This window comes from Scylla paramamosain, chromosome 21 (assembly GCF_035594125.1).
Source record: "Scylla paramamosain isolate STU-SP2022 chromosome 21, ASM3559412v1, whole genome shotgun sequence".
NCBI lineage: Eukaryota > Metazoa > Arthropoda > Malacostraca > Decapoda > Portunidae > Scylla > Scylla paramamosain.
In genome coordinates, this window is record NC_087171.1 from 22,508,267 (window position 1) to 22,530,766 (window position 22,500).

General features: G+C 47.2%; 1 protein-coding gene and 1 long non-coding RNA gene across 3 annotated transcripts in view; both read right to left on the reverse strand.

Moving 5' to 3' along the window:
• LOC135111262 (uncharacterized) overlaps positions 1-8,755 on the reverse strand; it is a 28,407-nt gene extending 19,652 nt beyond the window's left edge. For both annotated transcript variants that reach the window (XR_010273663.1, XR_010273662.1), the window contains exons 1-2: positions 8,640-8,755; positions 8,322-8,462 (exon numbers count right to left, since the gene is read on the reverse strand). This is a non-coding gene — a long non-coding RNA (uncharacterized LOC135111262). The remainder of the gene's footprint in view (positions 1-8,321; positions 8,463-8,639) is intronic.
• An 876-nt stretch (positions 8,756-9,631) lies between these two features.
• The window catches only part of LOC135111264 (nephrin-like), a 37,360-nt gene continuing 24,491 nt past the window's right edge, over positions 9,632-22,500 (reverse strand). The window contains exons 4-12 of the mRNA XM_064024481.1: positions 21,207-21,337; positions 20,449-20,608; positions 16,435-16,636; positions 15,977-16,095; positions 15,206-15,483; positions 12,755-12,888; positions 12,511-12,656; positions 11,833-12,029; positions 9,632-10,799 (exon numbers count right to left, since the gene is read on the reverse strand). Of these exons, the coding sequence (XP_063880551.1) occupies positions 11,863-12,029; positions 12,511-12,656; positions 12,755-12,888; positions 15,206-15,483; positions 15,977-16,095; positions 16,435-16,636; positions 20,449-20,608; positions 21,207-21,337 (1,337 nt within the window). The 3' untranslated portion in view covers positions 9,632-10,799; positions 11,833-11,862. The remainder of the gene's footprint in view (positions 10,800-11,832; positions 12,030-12,510; positions 12,657-12,754; positions 12,889-15,205; positions 15,484-15,976; positions 16,096-16,434; positions 16,637-20,448; positions 20,609-21,206; positions 21,338-22,500) is intronic.

Sequence of the window (22,500 nt, forward strand, 5' to 3'; positions counted from 1 at the left end):
CATGCTACATCTCCTCCGACGTGAGTGAATGATTCTAAATACTTCCAGGAAAAGTTGGATGGAATTATTGGAAAACTGCCACAGAAAAAAAGAATTTTGCATTAGTTTCAAACTGGATCAGAAAAAAATCAAGAATATACACGACGTAAAAATTCACACACACAAAATATATATAGTACAGGACAGAGAAAATTTTAATATTTGTTCAGAATTTAAAAACGTCATGAAACAACAGATTTCCTCTATTTACAATTCCGTGCTATATAATATGAGGCATTATTTTGGTCCAAATATGCGGCGTGAGCTATTATGAATAAATTCCTCCCCGCCACGGCCTGCTTTGGCGCGTCAAACAAATGATACGCGTCATACAAATCAGAACTCGTCGTGTAGTAAAAACTTGCATGCAAATCCTTGACGCAAAACCCGAGGTGGTCGCCGCCGCGGTGTTTCCTTTCCTACAGTGTGTTTGGCCGCCTTGCCTGGGTGTTGAGTGCGCCTCCCGTGCAGACAGCCGCGCCTTGGCGATGCGAGGGACACAATGGCGTGGCGGCGAGCTTGGGCTGTATTGGATGGCGCTGCGGACACTGCTGGCGGATGGCGTGCCAAACACTCATGCGGGACGCGGAGGATCATCACTAAAACTGGTCGTGGGAGCGTGAATCGCCTCCCACATTCGCCCCACTCAAGGCTGCAAAACACCCGCCGGGGCTCTAGTGGATAGGGAAGGGCGCGGCACCATTGGGAGCCTGCCACTCGTCAGTACATCCGCAGTGTATATGATCCAAGAGAGAGAGAGAGAGAGAGAGAGTGTGTGTGTGTGTGTGAGTGTGTGTGTGTGTGTGTGTGTGTGTGTGTGTGTGTGTGTGTGTGTGTGAGGCGTAATGTTTTAACACTGATGCACACACTCACTCATTAGACACAGACTGTTGATAATGAGCCAACTTGCCGACGCGGGGACAAGCAAAATTACTGAACTGTTATTTTATACCAGCCGTACCCAGGTCTCTCTCTCTCTCTCTCTCTCTCTCTCTCTCTCTCTCTCTCTCTCTCTCTCTCTCTCGGGAATGAGTTCGATGAGTCGGGTTTTTATTTGTGCATGTTACGTGTTGTGCTGTGTTGCGTTGTGTTGTTATTGCCAGAGATGTGTGTGTGTGTGTGTGTGTGTGTGTGTGTGTGTGTGTGTGTGTGTGAGAGAGAGAGAGAGAGAGAGAGAGAGAGAGAGAGAGAGAGTGGGGGACGGGGATGCAGGTGATCTTATTAGAAAGTTTTGGAGTTCCGTGATCGAGGAGGTGGAGTAGATTATTTGCTTCTCTTTGTTTTCTCTCGTTTTCTTTTCCTGATCCATGTTTTCCCCCTCTTTTCTTTCGTTTTCTCTCGTTTTCTTTTTCTGATACGTGTTCCCCACCCCCGTTCTCTTTCATTTTCTCTCGTTTTCTTTTCCTGACCCATGTTTTCCCCCTTTTCTTTCGTTTTCTCGTTTTCTTTTCCTGATCCACGTTTTTCCACTCGTTTCTTTCGTCTTTTGTTCTCCCAGTCATGATTTATCTATGACTTTCTCCTTCCTTTTCCATCTTTTTCTTTTGATATTTTACTGGCAATTTACTTCAAGGTATATTCTCTATACTTTGAATGTCGAAAAAAGTGTGATGGTAGCTATCTGCATATATGTAGACCTTTAAATCAGAAAAGCCTTGCATACGTGTATTTACGTTTTCTTATTCGCTGATTCATTTTTGCATATTCTGTCATGCATTTCCTCTGCGTCTCGAGGTGTGAGTGACTAACGTGGGCGCGAGTCGATCAAGGAAAAACAGTGTAGATCATCCATCACGGCACCTTTTTTACTTCATCTACGGCAAGAAAAGTCCACGGCCAAAGTCAGCATCACCACATGGAAAAAGTGAGGAAAAAGGAAGGTTCATCTGCAGCATCCATCACTTCTGTCCAAGCCACCAACGGATGAGGCACGCAAGGCAGCTACAGGAAGGCGGAGGCTGGCTGGCTCTCTCTCTCTCTCTCTCTCTCTCTCTCTCTCTCTCTCTCTCTCTCTCTCTCTCTCTCTCTCTCTCTCTCTCTCTCTCTCTCTCTCTCATCTCTCTCTCTCTCTCTCTCTCTCTCTCTCTCTCTGAAAATCTAAATGCTGAGTAATGTGAAATAACTATATATATTCCTCGCATCATCCGGTAGCCTCTGTCGCCGTGTCGGAGGTATTGTAAGGCAGCACACACACCCTGCCGTTCCCATTAAAAGTTAATTAACTCAACAGAGACACGTGTCAGCACTCATCACACAGACCGGTGGTTCACTTTGGCCGAGGTGAAAGAGCATCACAAAATTCTGCCATGAATGAAGCTTGCAGGTCTCGTGTCTTTTGTTTTATGTCGCCCTTGTCAACACTTTACAGTTTGTCTTTGCTCGTTGCATTTTTCAAACTCTTCGTTTTTTTTTTTTTTTCTCTCCCTCTTTTTATTTTTTTTTACTTTCACCACCGCGTTTCACCTTTTCCTCTGTTCTTCATCCCGCGTTGCATAATTCTAAGTTCGTACCCAATCCTGACCTTCTCCCTTCTTATCCTTCCCTGCCTCAAAGCTGAGTAATGATTACCCGAGCTGCGATGAACTCTTAACTTGTCCAAACTTGTTGAGTATGGTGGAGTAAAATTTCCTTTCCAAAGACGTTGCGTTTTGAAACTTGTGGAGGGAGAGTCTGAGCTCCAGTTATTTACATGGAAATACGAACAAACACATACACACACACACACACACACACACACACACACACACACAAATAGCATAGTGAACTGTGGCAAAGACTTCAGGAAGGCAGGAGTGGCAGGGCAACGAGGGAGGCGAAGCTCATGAGCTCCGTGGAAGGTGGAGCAACCCAGCATCGCGCCAGCCGCCAGCACCACTCCCGCCTGCCAGTGTGGCCCGCCACGCAGCCAGCGGCTTTCAGTCTGGCAAGGAATGGCTGCAATAAAGCCTCGTTGATTGGTCAGAAGCAGAAACGCCAGCAGCACCAACAGCAACAGGCGGCTGGCTGCGCGGCGATTCTTCTCTAGCCTGTTTGTGTAGGAAACTGAATCACCGCCTTCCTTCCTTCCCTTTTTCCTTTCTTTGTTTCTTCATTCCTTCCTTCCTCTCTCCTCTCCCTCCCAAAGCGCCACTTTTTAGCCGTCCCGTGCCCGGCCACCACCGCATCCCCTCTCACTGTCTCGCCGCTAACTTGCCCAAAGAGAAAAAGTTCAGCGCGACACCCAAGTTTGCAAGTCATTGGCATTCACGGGGCGTGTTGAGTGTGGCGCGGCGTGGCGCCCTTTGCTTCCCTTCCAAACCCCGTCACCGCGCACGAGTGAGTGTGAGGCGCCGCATGTCCCGTGTGTGTGTGTGTGTGTGTGTGTGTGTGTGTGTGTGTGTATACGAGCACACATTCACATGCACTTCATTTACATAGTATTTCAATGGTAAAACTCCACGCAAATATGAAGGCAATTTTATTCACGTTATCACACACACACACACTCACACTCACACTCTCTCTCTCTCTCTCTCTCTCTCTCTCTCTCTCTCTCTCTCTCTCTCTCTCTCTCTCTCTCTCTCTCTCTCTCTCTCTCTCTGAGTACATGATGAAGTAAGATGACGAGCGTCAATGAATAAATTGACGGTCTCGGCACTAACATGAAAAGGACGAAGGTGACACAGGATGGAAAAATGTACTTTGATAAGGAAGATCAAGAGAAAGAGAAAGAAAGAAATTTACATAAAAGTGCGGACCACACACAGACCACATTGGTGCAAAACGTGTGTTCTCTCTGCCCTTAAAGACTAACGAACACCAGCTACAGCGAACCGAACAGGAAATTTTGTCAGCAGGGTAGCGGATGTCCTTCTGGAAGTGGTGACGATAAACAAATTTCTTATGGATCAAGCAAGCAAGCAAGCGTGTCGTCAACTGGTTAGTGGATGCCTTCCACAAGGCGGCGTTAGTCACACACGAACCTGTGGAAAAGTTGCGTTGCATCACGTAAGGAAATCTTTAGAAGAAATGTCCCCGTCGTTGATTACTCCTCCACGTGGCGGCGTTTCTCCAAAGAGCGAATCTAACTTTTCAAACTTTTCCTCGTAAGATTCCTTCCTCGAGGAAAGGATCAACTTCGTCGTTCCACGCTAAGGAAAATGATAATTTTGCAGTATCCTTTGCAAGGTGAACAGACCCTTACAGCATCAAAATTTGTCGTTGTCGAGACGGGGCTCGAATATTGCATCTTAAAGGGGAGAAGATGTGGGGAGAAGATGTTTGATAAAGTTGAGCTTCTGGTGCCTCTACTTGGGTTCCTCGTGACTGTCAGGTACAAGCTTCATCAGTTTTCAACCTTTAGACCACTGGACAATTTGGCAATGGAAATAACACAGCACAATGTAGTTGGTCAGAGAACACAGAATTCACCGACTCACTGGCAGATCCATTAGTTTACTGGGCGGCACCAGCGGATGCAGGGAGCAGCACGAGACCGAAGTAATGAAGGAAGCAACCATATTGTGAGGGTTGATCGCTGAGGCAAGACAAGAAGTCTGGCCCGGAGAAAGCTGAGCTGTGTAGCTGTGCAGCTGAGAGGTGTGTGTGGCAGGACGTGTCTCAGTGAGGAGACTGCGTGTGGAGGCTTCCAGAACTGTTTGCGTGTTATAATACAATTTGCTTAGACTTAATACATTTATCATAAAATTTGCCGTATCTTTTTTTCCTTTATGCAATACTGGAGTGGAGGAGGAGAAGAAGGAAGATGAAAAGAAGAAAGAAATGAGAGTACGACGAGTAACAGGAAGAGGAGCAGGAGGTGGAGGTTACAGTTTCCCCGTTTCTATCTCTCCTTTCACCGCCTGTCACTCCTGCGGGTATCATTTTACTGCCGCGGGTTCAGCAATATCGTGTTCCATCAATCTTTCCTTTCTCTCTCTCTCTCTCTCTCTCTCTCTCTCTCTCTCTCTCTCTCTCTCTTACTCGGAATTCAGCCTCAAAGGTAAATTATATTGTTCCATGGAGGCTTATTCTGATCGTTGGTTCCCGTATTCTTCGCTCGAGGAAATGAAAAATTGAAATAAAAAGGTGCATTTGTTTCTCTGGGAATTTTAATTTCTAAAATAAATCTTGTTTTCATTCCTGAATTACCCCAACATAAGTGACCTGATTTATGTGTTGCTTCCTGATTCAGCTATATTGAGTTTCTCTCTCTCTCTCTTTCTCTCTCTCTCTCTCTACAAAGAAAACAATATAATTTACCCTTGAGGCTGAATTCCGAGTAAGAGAGAGAGAGAGAGAGAGAGAGAGAGAGGGTGGTGGGAAGAAATCTTTTCCTAATTCTTCACTTTTCTTTCTTGCAGATAAGCGTACTCTTCACCTGAGAATTCACCTGAGAAGCGACTGTAAGTGGTACTGGTGGACTGGTGCTGCTACTCCTACTCTCTCTCTCTCTCTCTCTCTCTCTCTCTCTGCCGCTACCACCACCACCACCACCACCACCAATGCTAATATCGCGGAGAGGGAGGCGGAGGCTGATTTATATGACGTCTAATATTTGCCGCACGAAATGACCAACACGTAATATGTGAGTACCAGAAGACATGAGAGTAAGAGGTGAGCGTCAGGGGAGGAGAGGGTTGTGGCATGGCGGGGTGGTGCGTGGATGGAGGAAGAGAAAGGGCAAGGGACATGAGGAATTGAGGAAAGGGTGTTATTGGGGTTCAAGGTGGGTAAGAGGAGGAGGAAAGAAAAATCCATTCTCGTTCCAGGCAAGTTTTTGTTTGGGCAGGACGTGTTATGATATTTCAGGGTCATTTGTTATCCCTGAGAGGGTCGTCATCTTGTCTGATATTCCGTGCTCCCAGGGTGAGCGGCGAGATATGTGTGTGTGTGTGTGTGTGTGTGTGTGTGTGTGTGTGTGTGTGTGTGTGTGTGTGTGTGTGTGTGTGTGTGTGTGTGTGTGTGTGTGTGTGTGTGTTGCCCTGTCTTCCACTGAAATGTTTTCTTAGCTAAATAAGTAGCTTCTTGTGACTTGTCTAATGTTGAGAGGAATAACTTGTCCTTTGTTGTTGACAGAAATGAGGCAGCGAGAAAGTGTTGAATTGCTGACCCACTTGAATTGCATCGTACTACCCACTAGTGACAACGTGCACGTCTCTGAGGCCTCCCTGCGTGCATGCCAGACTGGTGATTGATTGTGCATCCTGCTGATTCTACAGCCAGGGAGTCTCGCAAGAAAAGCAGGCATCGCCAGGACCTTGCACTTGTCAGGCAGCTGGCTGTGCTAAGTGTTGCACCAAAAATCGTTGTTTAAAAGTACATAATAAAACTGTTCTAATAAGCAAATTATTATAATGTACAATGCGTTTTGATATAAGAAAAGAACTATGTTTTCCTAAAGAATGCTAAGATATGAACTATAAAATGTACGAATTAAGTACCTATGTATTAAAATTTGGGTTGTGCCATAAATGTGGCAGCGAGTTTTATTATCCTACTTGAATGATGGACTGCGTATAATTTTGTACATAAATAAGTTTAAGATAAATCATTGTCTACTTAATCTGTGAAAGAGCAGAGCAAACCAGAGTTGTTAAATGCAATGGCCCAGTTCTGTGGAGTTGAGAGCAGTGTCCTCCCTCAGGCTGCCGAGATGTAACTAATACAAAGACGAGATGAGATAACTTGGGAAATTTCATGAAATCTATACAATGTTAATTTAGATTTGTTAATTGTTCCAAGATATCACTCTCTGACTACCCAACTAGCAATGCCCTCGCCCACTACAGCCGTCCTCCCTCACTTTAACAATGGACTAGGCCACTGCTGTCAATTACCGGCCCTCCGCCACTCTTACAATGGACTCGCCCACTACTACACTAAATTCTTCTCCCCCATGCTGTATTAAAGGACTCGCCCACTAATCGCTTGCCAAATAAATGTAGGTCAAGGTCACGTTCAAGGAGGACCTTTTCTGTGCTCAAATGTAGGTCAAGGTTGTTGACTCAAGGCCACACGTTCAAGGACACTCGCTTTCTTAAGTTACCTCCCCATCCCTATACAAAGACTCTTCCGCCCCCCTTTTTTTTTTTTAACACATTTCTTCCTCCTCTTTTTTTATGGAAATGGAGTCGCCCGTTACTCCAGCTTTGTCACGGACCTCCCAAACACTCCCGTCTCTTCCTCACCACTTTTACAAAATGTTTTGTTTAAAAAAAATAAATAAACAAAAATTAAATTAACGCATTTAAAGAAAACGTTAGTTCTCACTATGAAACGCTTGTGAATTTGTAAACACCTTATTTCCATAATACGTAACATTTCATAGGTGTTCAGATGTTTATTGAAACAGTAGAAACAGCAGCAGCAGCAATTATAATTTTACCAGTACTTGACTTCTTCCGCACCATAATAATAGGACCATACCACTTACTTCCCTCGTCAACTTTATTCGTCCGCTTTCTTTACCAGTTGACTCACACCAAGGATATTTGTTTAATGAACCCTGTCTCTCACTCACCACTCACACTCACCGCCACATTTGTGATTCGTTCTCTTCCATTCTCTGCTCCCTACACCAAGGCCACGCGACCTCAGGTTAACCGTGGACCAAGCAGGTGTGCGCTCATCCCCGCCCCCCAACCCCCCATCAGTCTGTCTGTCTTATGTCTCTCTCGTCTCGCGTCTGTCTGTCTCTCGTCTCTGTGTCTGTCGTCTATCGTGTCTGTCTGTCTGTCTCTCGTCTCTCGTGTGTCTGTCTCGTGTCTGTCTCTCGTGTTTCTTATGTCTGTCTCTCGTGTCTGTCAATTACCGGCCCTCCGCCACTCTTACAATGGACTCGCCCACTACTACACTAAATTATTCGTGTGTCTGTCTCGTGTCTGTCTCTCGTGTTTTTTATGTCTGTCTCTCGTGTCTGTCTGTCTCTCGTGTGTCTGTGTGTCTCTCGTGTATGTCTATCTCGTGTCTCGTGTCCTGTCTCTTTGTCTCTTGTCTCTCTCTCGTCTCGTGTCTCTCTCGTGTCTGTCTCTCGTCTCTCTCTCTGTCTCTCTACAATGGCAGGAGGAGCAGGTTTGGGAAGTAACAGGATGTGGGGGCAGGGAGGTGAGGGAGCGCCAGGCAGGAGGAAGTGTAAGGAAGGGATGGAGGGACGCTGGTTCGGCTGTTAACACGAGGAGGTTGGTGGCAGTTCATGGGCTCGTTAAGTAGTTGTGAGTCCGGTCAGCGGGATGAGCGGCAGGTCTATACAGCGCTACTAATTAATTACAAAATCGCTTGCATTCAACATCATAATGACTCACCCGTCCAGTGTACGTACAGTTCGCTGCACAAGGAAAATCAGCATCGCCGCGTCTCCTCAAGTGGTGGCAGGATCAGACTGTAGTGGCTGGCGTGTGGCAGCCTGAGTAACATAGGGCAGGGGAAGGCGTCCTAGCGTGGGCCTGGAAAAAGAACCATTGTAGCAATACACATTTCCTTCAGGCTCTGCAGTAAATGTCAGATGGTCAATTCTAATACAGTATCCTGCAGATTACCTATTATATGATGTAGTCTAGATGTCATCGTGCACTTTGTAACCTTCCTCTCCTATTTCATGAATAAGAATAAACAAGACATACCAGCTGGAAGCACGTAGCAGCGGAAGACTCGCCTTCACCTTGTCGTGTCCAGCGGAGAACTGCTTCTAACACACAGCCAACCTTTCCGTCAGCGCCGCGCATGCCCAGTGGTCTCATTTCCAATTACCATTAAAATATTTCTGGAGATTAGTACTATTTTCTTAAAGAAGTGAAAAACAAAGGATAATAGTGATGTAATCGGATATATAATATAATTTTAGCAACACAAGATGATGTACTAGTATTCAAAGCAAACCCTGTACAGCCTGAAGGATACTGTCTGATGCGCGATGCCACGCTGCTCACCCTCGTTATGCACAGCGTCACGTTTGTACCACAGGTAAACGGGTAAAAAGAACAAGACCATGACTGGTGTATCGCAATGACAGATCATCTCGCCTGCTTGACGCGTGAAAGGAGCCATGATCAACCCTGGCATCTCATCCCTCGCCCACACGTGCAGAACAAGCGTCATTGACAACAACCCTCCATTGCCTCATTAACGATACTTTCTGTAGGAGACCAACTAATGCGAGGAAATTTATTACAAAGACAAGACAATAAAAGGTTAATTAATATCTTGTACAAAACTTAGCACACACACACACACACGGTGTATCACGTATTCAGATATCCATATAATGCCTATAATCATATCGTTTATTACATATATTATATAACTGTGTTCGACTTCCTGGTTAGTTTCTTCGTTGATGGAGAAAGTGAGAGAGAGAGAGAGAGAGAGAGAGAGAGAGAGAGAGAGAGAGAGAGAGAGAGAGAGAGAGTATAATCGACAAAATCCTCACCACCATTCACGTCACAGCCGCACACAGAACTCACCCACGCACGCAATAATGCCACTCAGGTCAGTCTGTTGTTCTCAGTTTGAAGGCGCTATTCGTCCTGCAGTAGTATGTCTTCCACTTCGGACTGGACAATCGTTTAGTCGTACATGAATAGCGAAGATGTAGGATGAAGCATTGAAACACTAATAACTTCAGCGTCTTTTACTGCAAGTGCTTATGGGACACATATAAATACATGACGCTCTGGCCTGAACACCTATCCCGCTGAACACTCAATCCCTGGAGGCCTGTAGGTCTGTGGGTCGACGCGGGCACCAAACGTGTGGCTTGGCCGGCCAGCGCGCCGACGCTTGAAGCAGACGACGCGTTATAAAGTAGAAAGGTCAAGGATCACCCGGAAGAACCAGCATTACGGCAACACGCTCACTGGTGCTGGGGAGTGAGGCGTGAGGCGACACCTGACCGTGATATGTGGAGAGTCGTGCTCAGGATTTGTACCATTTATAGGGGCTGGGGTAAGGAATACAACGGAGAAGTAGAGCAGGAGGAAGAGGAGGAGGAGGAATACAACCTTATACATCAAAATATATTGGAAATCTCTTGGTTCTGGGAGCAAACTTTTCTTCGCAGAGTGGCGAAGGTGCAGCTGCAGCCTTGCTGTAGCCTTCGTGGCACCAGCTGTATACGTAAGGCATCCCCGCGCACTGGGGCACTTCTCTCCACCCAACCGTTCTCACTGGACAATTCGATACCACTGAGTGCCACCAACAGTTTTCACTTCATCACCAGATGTGGCACTTCTGATGTTCACATAATGGTAATTCAATCACACTCCCACACAAAGCTTCCAAAATATGCAATCACTGAGATCTGATATTAATGCTTCTCTACTCTGTTCATCGCAAGGACCACTGGAAATAGTGAAGGAGTGAGAGGAGCGTGGATGGGAGGAATCGAAGGAGAGAGAGAGAGGGGGGGAGAGGGAAGAGGGAGATAAGGGGGAGGGTGACACGGGGAGAAGTGGGGGAGGGAGGCAACTGCCCGTCTTGGTGTCGCATGGCGGAGTTTGCAGGATAGGGAAATGCACGTTCTGGAAATTGTGATGCTGAAAATCTGACTGGCTGACTCACTTTGTCCTTCCACTGACAAAGAGTTGACAACCGTGGGTAAGACTCTCTCTCTCTCTCTCTCTCTCTCTCTCTCTCTCTCTCTCTCTCTCTCTCTCTCTCTGTCACAGTGTCAGCCAGTCGCGGTGGTCCCCGAGCCTCGCAGCGGCGTGCAGGGCGGCGGGGGCGCGGTGCCCTGCCAGGCTGGCTTCCTGGGGTCGGGGGGCTGGCTCGCCGAATTCCTCAAACTGAAATGGAAAGGAAAATGCAATTAGTTCAATCAAATAACAAATAAAAAGTTAATTGTGTCGCATTTCGAGTGTGCATCAGGTTCACGCAGACTGACTGGTACCAGGAAGCACGTTCCGCAGCTTCACACAAACTGACTGGTGCCAGGAAGCACATTCCGCAGCTTCACACAAACTGACTGGTGCCAGAAAGCACGTTCCGCAGCTTCAGGCAGACTGACTGGTGCCTGGAATCACATTCCGTAGCTTCAGGCAGACTAACTGGTGCCTGGAGATTAAAAATGTTCTCTGTCACATCTATCACGACAGACCTTCACTTCATTTTTATTCCATCGCTTCAGAATCTCATTTTCACATCATACTTCAAACAAGTTTTCACATTTTTAAACCGAAATTTAATTCAGGTGAAATTTGAATCGCAAACACGGCTTGAAGCGAAACGCGGAACATTGATGCCTGGGCAACGCCAAACGTAATTAATATTTGATAATCAATATTGCAGTTAAAATTCGCAGCCCATCAACAAAACTCGTTAACAAAATCACGAATGAACAAACGACGTGAGGGTGAGGGTGAGAATGACAGGGGCGGCAGAGACGGAGAGTTCGAGTCATGCTGTGACAAGATGCTTGACCTTCAAACTGAGGAGTGACGGAATCAGAGAGAGAGAAACGGACCTCTCGCTCTCGTGTATTACACACACGCGGCGCGCCAGAGGGAGGAGTGCTCAGGGATGCCACACACCCTCACTTACCCTCGGAGACGGCACGCAGCTCTTTGCCACAAGGAGTCAGCAGGAACACTGATGGCCTGCCGCCCCTGCCACCGCGCGCAACTCCTGGTGTTGCTGAGGTACCCTGCAATGTGTGGCGCAACTCGCCCTTCTCTAACCTTCACTACGTACCATCCCTTACCTTTCCTTTTGTTAATGAGCAACGAAAATAGTCGTCATAACGTCAATAACAGCAGCAGTAATATTTGCAATCACAGTAAGCTTTATACCCACCATTCTGGCACGAGACGTTTATCTCACCTGGCTTGTTGCCATCTGGCGCCCGCCACTTCATACGGAGGATGACATGCGTCTACTCCAGGAGAGCTGCCCTTCATCTCCGCCTTCACCGCTGGTCACCACCTCACCACCTGAGCCCCTGGCGTCGACACCGCAGTAGCTGGTCACCAACCGGGCCCTGGGCGTGGTGCCGTGAGAAGGGAGGGGCAAGGCGCGGCCTGCCGGGAATGAAAAGGATTGGCTGAGTCCTAACTTTGTGTCTTTCCTCGGCGTATCGCCTGTCACTCACTAGCCAGACTTCCGAACCTGATTCATGGTGACCCGCGTCAAAGGAAGAGTTACCGATAGAAGATAGCAAGAGATGCAACCTTGCGGCTGAAGACTGTCAGTTAAAGGAGAGGAGTTGATGAGACGAAACGCTTTTGATTCTACCCTGTTCAAGAGAAAAGTATGAGTGGAAACCCGTACTCAATCGTACTTAAAAATTATCCAGCACAACAGCGAGAGAGAGAGAGAGAGAGAGAGAGAGAGAGAGAGAGAGAGAGAGAGAGAGAGAGAGAGAGAGAGAGAGAGAGAGAGAGAGAGAGAGAGTGTGTGTGTGTGTGTGTGTGTGTGTGTGTGTGTGTGTGTGTGTGTGTGTGTGTGTGTGTGTGTGTGTGTGTGTGTCTGTAGTACAGGTGCATAGCGGCAAAGACTCACTGCTGGCGGAGAGTAGTACGTCAGGTCCTGGTCGGGTGTCCAGCGGGTGTGAGGTGGGCGAGGCCTTGGCGGCAGGGGCATGAGACGAGGCGCCGTCCCCATCATTCTCCCGCGTCCCGTCACTCCCCGCCACCAGACAGCGACATCTTCGGGAGTGGAGGAGACCCGTCAGTATTTGAGTGGCCTGTACCATTTCATAATCCCCCCCACCCACACACACACAGAAAAACTGATACGTACATACCTATATGAGCGAATGAGAGTGAAGGAGATGGCCAGCAGCAGGAGCCCGACGAAGCCGCCCACGAGGCCAAGAAACACCCCGACCAGAGGCGACACTCCAGGAGACGACACCTCACCCATCCGCTTCTCCGCCACCTGCGTGCACGTGCAGCTCAGGAACCCTCGCGTGGCCTCGGAGGGCGCGTGTGGGTGTGGCAAGGACCGTGTGGCAGGGCGAGGAGGGTAATGGGGGATGTGATGGTGGTGTGGGTAAAGGGTGTGGATAGTAAGAGCTTTGAAGTGAGAGTAAGTGAAAAGAGTGGACGAGGTATGGGAGGATCGTATGGGTAAGCAGTGTAAGCAACATGTTCTTTACGACTCGAGAGGTAAAGATCTGCCTAGGAATGTGTCAGTGAACATATAAGGCTCGTGCATATACAGAATTTCCTGTGTGTGCATATGAGACGTTCGTGTGGATATGAGACGCCCGTGTAGCCACCGTACTCAACACAGCCGTACGATAACTGTGATGACTGAAGTACGTACTGTGAACACGAGTAGAAGAGAGAGAGAGAGAGAGAGAGAGAGAGAGAGAGAGAGAGAGAGAGAGAGAGAGAGAGAGAGAGAGAGAGAGAGAGAGAGAGAGAGAGAGTCTGGGAGTAAAAGGTTAAATGAAAATGTAGATTTTTCCAATAGAAACGCACCAGAGGAGTTATGAAACTAGTTGGAATGAGTTACTGTAAATAGAGAGAGAGAGAGAGAGAGAGAGAGAGAGAGAGAGAGAGAGAGATTACGTACAGCGAGAGACATGGACAGAGCATTACCCCTGAAACACGGAACACACTAAAGATATTCTTGCTACTATGACTAATTAAAAGAAAAGTGATCTACTTGGAATTCTGAACGAGCGGGCAGCCTGACAGAATGCCCCGCGAAGGAAGAGAGGTAAGCTAATACAGAGAGAACGAGAGGCAAATACAGAGAGAAAGAAACACGAAAACCGATAACATTTTTAAGGTGTGTCTTCAATATTAGATTCCGTTTTATTAACTAGAGCGTTGCACTTTTTATTACTGCTACCTCTGTTTATCGAGACTGTGTGACCGGTGAACTTATTATCAAAGGCAATGAGATGAACACTGAAATACTCGTAATTAATTCAGTGCAACAAAAACTATTAATTAAAGAGAGGATAATGACAATACTTCAGCTTCAGGACGCATGTTTTTTTAAATTTATTCCTCAGGCAGAATCAATATTGAACGAATATGTTACTCAAATGCCCGCCGATCTGCCATGCATGTCAATTTGCCATCTTGGGTCTTTTGAACATGTAGACTCAAAATATTTGTCGACTTAGTCACGTTCAGGAGCAAAAGGTCATACTACATGTAGGTAGGTTTGGCAGGCAAAATCTGTATGCTTAGAAGAGAAACTCCAATATAGAATGATTGGATTTCATTGTTGTCTCTCTTATTTTTTAATGTGGAAGGATTTCCCTACAGCTGGCGGTATAGGAATGACATTTGTGAGTCGTCTTTACTTAGCCTTCCTCCTGCAAAGGCTTACGGCTGTTTAAAGTATATGTTTCACCTTTTGTAAGTCTATCCTTTTGCAAGAATGTTTTACTATTGAACTATTAAAGTGATGACGAATATTTTGGAATTATTTTTCACTTTTTCTTTATTGAATTCACCTAAAAATACCGAACTAAACGTTATAACTTTCATCTCTTTCGTGCAAACATTTCTGACCGGTCTGAAAAATTACCACTTGCGTCACGTGGAATGTCTGGCAAATTTTGCGTGTTGTCATTATCATCGCCATCATCATCCTCCGCAGTGTACAGTAATCACCCCTCTTATTATCCTCCGCGGTAATGTGGGTGATGCATTTATCATCCGCGTCGCCATTACGGACATCAATATTTTCACGGGGACAAAACATGAACACATAATTACCAAACCGCTACAATTGCTACTATCATTACTGCTGTCATTTCCACTTATCATAACGTCCACTACCATTACGAGTACTGTCTCCCACAACGACTTAAGAATCATCACCGCCACCTCGTCACATCAATACGAGATTCAATTACGTCAACACGCAACAGCTCTTATGGTTAATCAACATATTAGCGCTTTATTTCAGCCGATAAATTAATATCATAATTGTTCAGCAGTCCGATGCTTGGTTCATGTACCTACAGTTATGTAAAAGAGCTTAAAACCTTCCTCCCGCTAACAGAGATCTTTGCCCTTGGCTTGACTTCCTTTTGGTCTTCTGGCGTGATGCAGTCCTGAAATTATTACAGTATGTGTTTAATGCAGAGAGAGAGAGAGAGAGAGAGAGAGAGAGAGAGAGAGAGAGAGAGAGAGAGAGAGAGAGAGAGAAATGGCTTACAAATAAACACAAGCACTCACAGTAACAATGTGAGGCGGAGGGAAGGAAAGTCACTCCCTATCACTACCTTGAGCCGTATTGCATCGATTTCCTGGGGTTCGCTGGCGCCCTTGCTGTTGACGGCGGTGATAGTGATGACGTAGTCGTGGCCGGGGGTGAGGCCGCTCATCTGGAAGCGCGGCGTGGTCTCCTCCATGGTGGCGAGAAGCTTGTGGGAGATTGCATCGTACACTCGTCCGATGAACCACTGCGGCAGGCCTCCGTCATGCCCCGGGGAGCACTTCACCTCCAGGGTCCCTCCAGTTAGGTTGACCAGATCGCAGCTCTCCACGCGCTCTGGGGGCCCTGAGGGGAAGGGGACGCGAGTGTTTGCTGGGGAGTGGTGAGGGCGGGCAAAGAGGTAGGCTGAGCTGGTAGGTGCGCCGTGTTTACCTACATAAGTGGGGCGGGTATGTGCCGGAAAAAGGAAGGGAGGGAAGGGGAGGGTGCGCAATCGGGCCGAACAACGCACGGGTGAAAGAAGATGAGTATCGGATGGGATACATTTGGTGACGGAGTAATGCGTCTGTCAAGTTGTGTGTGTGCGAGGATTTGTACTCGCACCCTCTCCTTGTTTCTCTCTCTCTCTCTCTCTCTCTCTCTCTCTCTCTCTCTCTCTCTCTCTCTCTCTCTCTCTCTCTCTCTCTCTCTCAAACATTATTCCCCAAAAAGTAATGACTAAGACTCCAAACAATGAGTCAGAGAGTGTGCGGCAGTCCTGTCACTACATAGGAGGCGTGAACATGAAAGCCCACACACTGCTGCCCTCCGCATCCCTTTCCCTTCCTCTTACTCTTACCGACGTGGGACAGGGTGAGGTGCTGACCTGCCTCCAGGACGGTGAACTGGCACGGGTCGGCCTGCGTGCCCACGGTGTTGGTCGCCCAGCACGCCAGGCTCCCGTAGTCCCGAGAAGATCTGTAGGTACATATTTGCATTAGTCTGGAAAAATGTTGAATCAGATAAAAAAAACGCAGGTGCTTCTGTGTCCCAATGCACTGTACCCGCCACGGAGGGAGAGACGAACACCGTGGCAAGGTGCAATAGCGGTCCTCTCTACAGATCTCTCACGACAGTCGCCAATAATAACAGCACGAGATATTTATCTATCCCTGTCCAGAGGCCCTAAAGACCTCCATCTAAGGGACGTCTGTGGAAAAAAGGACACCCCATCCATATCAAAAGAATAATGGAAGTGTCCCATGTCTTATAATAGCAACAGAAATGGTGGTTGTGTGGTGGTGGTGAACACAATACCTGGGGGTGTAATCGAGGTAGCTGAGACCCGGCCGGACCTGGACTCTGTGTCGCTCGACCTCCACCGTGTCGAGTGTGTTGTTGAAGTACCACGTGAACCGCAGGTCGTCCTCTGGCTTAGCGTCCACTCTGCAGGTGAGACGGACGTCCTCGCCCTCGGCCACCACCACGCTCTGAGGGCCGTCCACGCACACCGGCAGGTCTGTGTGTGGAGGGCGAGGGAGTATGATGCTGTGTGTGTGTGTGTGTGTGTGTGTGTGTGTGTGTGTGTGTGTGTGTGTGTGTGTGTGTGTGTTATTGCTGCTTATTCGCTTCAGACTGGCGGAGTCTCACATACGGTGCGGCATAATTTAGTTCGACCAGCGTTGCAGAAAGTACCAGCTCCGCCGCCTTGTGCTTTTATTAGTAGTGTTACGAGCTGCGTCAGTTTTTGTAGTAAGTACATTGTAGGTTGATGGGAGAAAAAAGACAACAAAAAAAAATATGTAATCGCTGAAACTCGCCTCAGCTGAACGTTATTTTCTACTTTTGTCCAACGAAGTAAAAGGATTTTTTTTTATTTGGCTATTCTGTCGGTTACACAAAGAGATAAACAAGAAAGTAAGACGGCCTGAGAACGGCTCTCCTAGATATTGCGTTCTGTGACGGACACACGCCCTTTCTGAGCGAAAAAGGCCTCCTGGGTGCACGTGTGTGTGTAAAGCGCCTGGACCAACACATCCTCCTTTATTCTGACAAGACTGTGGATACTCAGAGAGAGAGAGAGAGAGAGAGAGAGAGAGAGAGAGAGAGAGAGAGTGGAGGGAAAGCTATATACTCGTAAATTTACGGAAATAGGCAAAAAAGAGACAAATTGAGAAAAACAGATGGGGACAGAAAGATGCACACACACACACACACTCACACACACACACACACACACACACACACACACACACACACACACACACACACATACAGGCGGGGAGCGGCGTCCTGACTGTCCTCATGGAGATTAATAGAGGCTGGGAGGCGCCGCCCGCCCGACGCCAGAATTGCGGCTCGTGTGTTCGATTTTGGGGCGTCAGGAAGAAGAATTGTCAAGTCTCTTTGTCTTCCTCGGTCGCAAAAGAAAATGGAGGGATAAAATAAACTTCAGAAAATCATGAAGCATTTCTATTATTCGTGAAATCTTTTCTTCTTTTAGTTAATAGACCGGTAGCCTAAGGTTGATAAGGAGCTGTGGCTGGCAAGCTCATTATGTTGTGATTAATGTTCACTTCTACGTGAAATCTCATGAAATTAGCTGCTGTACACGTGTGGAGGTGCCCACAGTCCCCCGTGCCTCCCCTGTGTCAGTCAGGGCGCGGCGACCCAGAGTGGCCTGAAAGGCGTGTCGGATGCTAAAGAAGGGGATGAAAGGCTAAGGCAGCGAGCCACACCAGAAGAGCCGCGTCTGTTTATGTACTTAAGGACGCTGATAAATCTAAATGCGGACCTGAGGATGTGAAGGAGTGCTCGGTCCTAAGAGAGTAACATGAAAAAAGACTCCTATCTTATAAATGCCTCAAAGACTGCTGAAAGGAAAGGCAAGTGAATGAACGCATTTCGCTAAGTGGAAGGTTTGGTGCCGCGCGAAAACGTGACCGACAAGCAGGAAATGTGTGGGAAACTTTCAGGAAATGTCAGGGTTTTTCGAAAGTCAATCGGTGTGAAAAACGTTTCGCAGCGTGTTGGAAATTGTAACTCTCGCCTGAAAACTGCGATGTGAATAATGGAGCGTCGTGTGAATAATGGAAAAGTATTGAATGAGAAACGCACGTGTTCTAAAAATACGAACACCAATAATAACTTCAACTACCGCTACTGCCTTGTACTTACTTTATGTGGCACGAGAGAGAGAGAGAGAGAGAGAGAGAGAGAGAGAGAGAGAACGACAACGGCCAGCCAACCCAGTAATGGAAGTGGAAATTGGGATAAATCTTAACTGAGACGTGTTGAACCTCTTCCTAGCCAGGCAACGATATCTGAGCGTGTGGTTACGACCCATCATAGAGGCGAAGATACTGACAATTTTTCTTAACAAAATCATCAAGATAAACGGATTATAACTGAAATATTACTAAGAGATTCTTCGGAAAGGACTCACATGATTACACCTGCTACTTTATGGTAACAAACGCTTTCCTTGTCCAACTTGTCTCTCTAGTTCACTGGAAGGAAACGCGAGCCATTAGCACAAACGAGGTAAAATGCCGGATACAATCGTGAACACAATGCTACAAACGAGATAACACGACGAAGATTGGTTTAGCGGTGAACCCTGCGGCGGATGGCCTTGTTAATTCTGTGTTCCACCAAAACCATGTGTACCAGTATTCCTTTTCGTGCCTCGACATGCATGCGCAACATTAATGAACGTTTAGATACGCCTCACACCATAAAATGTTGCAAGTAAATCCACCGCGAGGCTCGCCGCCACCAGGGAGAGGACGCCGCACTCTCCACGCCTCCTCTCCGGGACTAGAAAACTCTCACATCGCAAGGCCACCACAGCAACGCAATTAACCTCAGCGAGCACCTTGTGAACGGCACACGTGGCCTGGTGAGGCTTGCATCAATTTTTTACCCAAAGTATATAGAAAATTATAAAACGTCTTTGCACAATTTATACACAAATTATGTAAAGATAATGGTGGAGAAATAATTTTATATGGATCAAGTTTCAGATACTAAGTCGGATAGCTTTATCTTTTCCGTATGGCGCTAAGTCTGCCTCTAAGCGGTAGTGCTCGAGCCAGGCTCGTGTTGGCGCGGGTGTAGTGTTGATGGCGGCAGTTTTTGGAGTCTAGTGCGAGTAGTGGCCGCGCTGGTTCACCTCCCGGAACATTCAAACACGTTATATTTGGGGGCACAAGAGCGGCCTCAATTTCCTGGACTCGTGGCAAAAAATTCAGGCTCACTCTCAAGAGCTATTTCCACCGCCTGGCATCTTTATGTGGTGGTAATTTCTTCTATTGAGGACAAATAGAGCAAGCAGGCTTTAACAAGATGAACGGCGCATTTGCTACATCACCTTAATTTTCCTCCACTGTATTGGAGTATTATCTAAACAGATCGGGACTCTCGGTGATTCTCATTTGGGTGAGTGGCTGCACTGCGTCGTTAGTGGTCATTACGAAATGGTGCAATGAGCGCCGCGTATTTACGGCAGCGGTGCACTCGTGGTTGTGATGGCAGGGTGCACATTACACACACAGAACAAGTGTTTGTTCAGCTCCACATTAATGCTTTCATCCCCGGGCAGAAAATTGGCTATTAGGAGACGCGCGACGATTCTGATTGAATTTTGTTCTTTTACATTTGATGAAAATTGAAAAAAAAAAAGTTTACAGGCTGGTCTGCGTGGAGGTCTTGAATCCCTGCCATTAATTTAGTTAACTAATTAGCGTGTTTAGTGCGGCTGTGTGACCTCAGAAGACTGGGGAGTTATCTGCATGAGGGACGACTGAAGGAGAGAGAGAGAGAGAGAGAGAGAGAGAGAGAGAGAGAGAGTGTGTGTGTTGTTTGTCTCTCACTCCCTGCGATCCATTACTCACCACCTCACAGTTTCCTCTTCCCTTGTTATTTCCTTGATATTCGCAAAGAAGTTTTTCCCTCCTTGAATTTTCCCTCACTCACTTCCCTTCAGCGTACACACATTCCTCCCTCTCTTTCCCTGCACGCGCTTCACACTCCCCGCCTGATTCCCTCGTTGTCTGCCTTGATCTATCCCGCCTTTCATCCCTTCACTGTACCTTCCTTCTCCTCCCCTCTTTTACTTCCTCTTCCTTCCTGCAACTTTTGGTCTCTGTTCCCCTAGTCTCGACCATTACCTACCTCACCAGTTATACAAACACGATGCTTGGACATAGGCACACTCAAACACACACACACACACACACACACACACACACACACACACACACACACACACACACACACACACACACACACACACACACACGGGAGGAGCAACAGCAGGCGTACACTCACATTTGATATCCAGCACCACACTGTTGCTGGCGGTGGTGGTGAGGGTGTTGGTGGCGGCACACGTGTAGTTCCCGGCGGAGACTCGACGCACCATCTGAAGCACCAGGTTGTTGCCGGACACCAGCACGCCCGCCCTCATGTCATGCTTCACCTCCTCCCCCTGGGCGCCCAAAGAATCGTGGCCGTGCATCACCACCACCAGCGCCACCACAAAGCCGCCATGAACATGACGGCACCCGCGGGGACACGCCAGATACATACGCACGTTGTCGCCAGGTGGGGCAGGACACGATGATATTGGGAAAAGGAGAAAGAAATGTAGTTACGTTGGTTCAGTCTCTCCCAAGAGTCCTCTCCGTGCCTGCTGTGAGGGCGAGGGGTGCGTGGCCTGCAGGCTGAAATGTCTTTTCTTCTGCCGGAGAGGAGAATAATTTGAGGCAGTACCATGTAATCTTTCAGCCCAAATAGATAGATAGGTAAGATAAAAGACGCAAGGATAATTTATTTGAGGTGTTGCAAGTACTGATACAGTTAGATATATGTGCAATGATATTCTTAAAGTGTTTAGGTAAAGATGAATGAAACATATGATTAAGATAGGAGGGATCTTTAAGAACAATTAGACACCCATTAGACACCCAAAGGAGAAAAAGTTAAAAGTGAGCTGAAAATGAGATTCGCGAATGCATTAGAGAGAGAGAGAGAGAGAGAGAGAGAGAGAGAGAGAGAGAGAGAGAGAAACACACACCAATACTCACGTCCTTGTACCACGTGACGGTAAGTGGCGGCGGGTTACTGGCTACCTCACACTCAAAGAACACATCCTCGCCCTCTGTCACAGGTCGAGTGTCCAGATTGTAGCCGAGCTTGAGCGTCACGCGCGGGGCGACTGTTAGGGAGAGATGAGAGAGGAAGGTATAGTGAGGGTGGAGTGAGAGAAGGGAAGGTTGGAGAGTGGAGGTTTGGTCTGGGTGAAGGGTGGCGAAGGAGAGGTCTGGAAGATGTGAAGAGCCTGGCAACATGTGGTCAAGTGAGGGAATAGAGCAGCAGGGATCGTGTTTATGTACATTCGCCATCATCAAAAATATTGCCATCATTAAGCCGACAACCTGCAATAAATGAGATGGGAAGGGAGGGAAGAGAGGTACAAAGTGGACCTCGTATCACAGAAACAAGAGTAGACAAACAACCATTATTTATTTAGGGATAAAGAAACAATCTTTCAAAATTATCTACATCGTAAGCCTTACACTCACCAGACCGCTGTAAAAAGTTCAGAGTCTACCAGCGACTTAACTTCCTCATAAAGCATGGAGTACTTTCATCAGGCAAGTCCAACATCAAACATTAGCACCTTATAAGTATTGAGAAAGAAACCAGCTCCTAGTAGCCAGACCTTAACTAAGCGACATGAAAGAGCGATCCCAGCAACCCTTCAAAGGCTCCTACTTACGAGAGGGAAAGAGGCCATAAAATTACATTCATGAAAGAATATTAGCTTTCCCTGGGCCGACTGGGGTTGTTCTGCACGCACGCTGCTCACGCCCCTTTTGCAGTCAACCTTCAGTGGGGAGCTGGATGGCCGCTAAGTTGCTGTTACACACACACACACACACACACACACACACATGCTGCTCGGTGAGGTCTGGCATCCAAACATCGTATCAGGTTCACCACCCGAGGGATTCATATTCACAGAGTTTCCCAACGCGAGGAAACACATGTTGCTATAACTTCACCGAGGCCTAATTTAACTTTATTTCCCAATATCCACATTTCAACTCTAGTCTGTCTGTGTATCTAACTGCCTGTCCGTCTGGCTGCCTGTCTGTCTCTTCTACGTGCAAAGATACGGTGAAAATATCCAGATGAAAGATTCAGTGTCACCCATTGTGAATATGAAATAGTAAATACATGCATGGTAATTTTCATATCTCACATTAATCACCGTTACAAGTGATACAGTAGCCAAAGAAAACCACGAGCAGGGAGGGAAAGTGTGTGACGGGCGTCCCTTCACCTCGGTTTCCCAGTGACGCCAAACAATAAAGT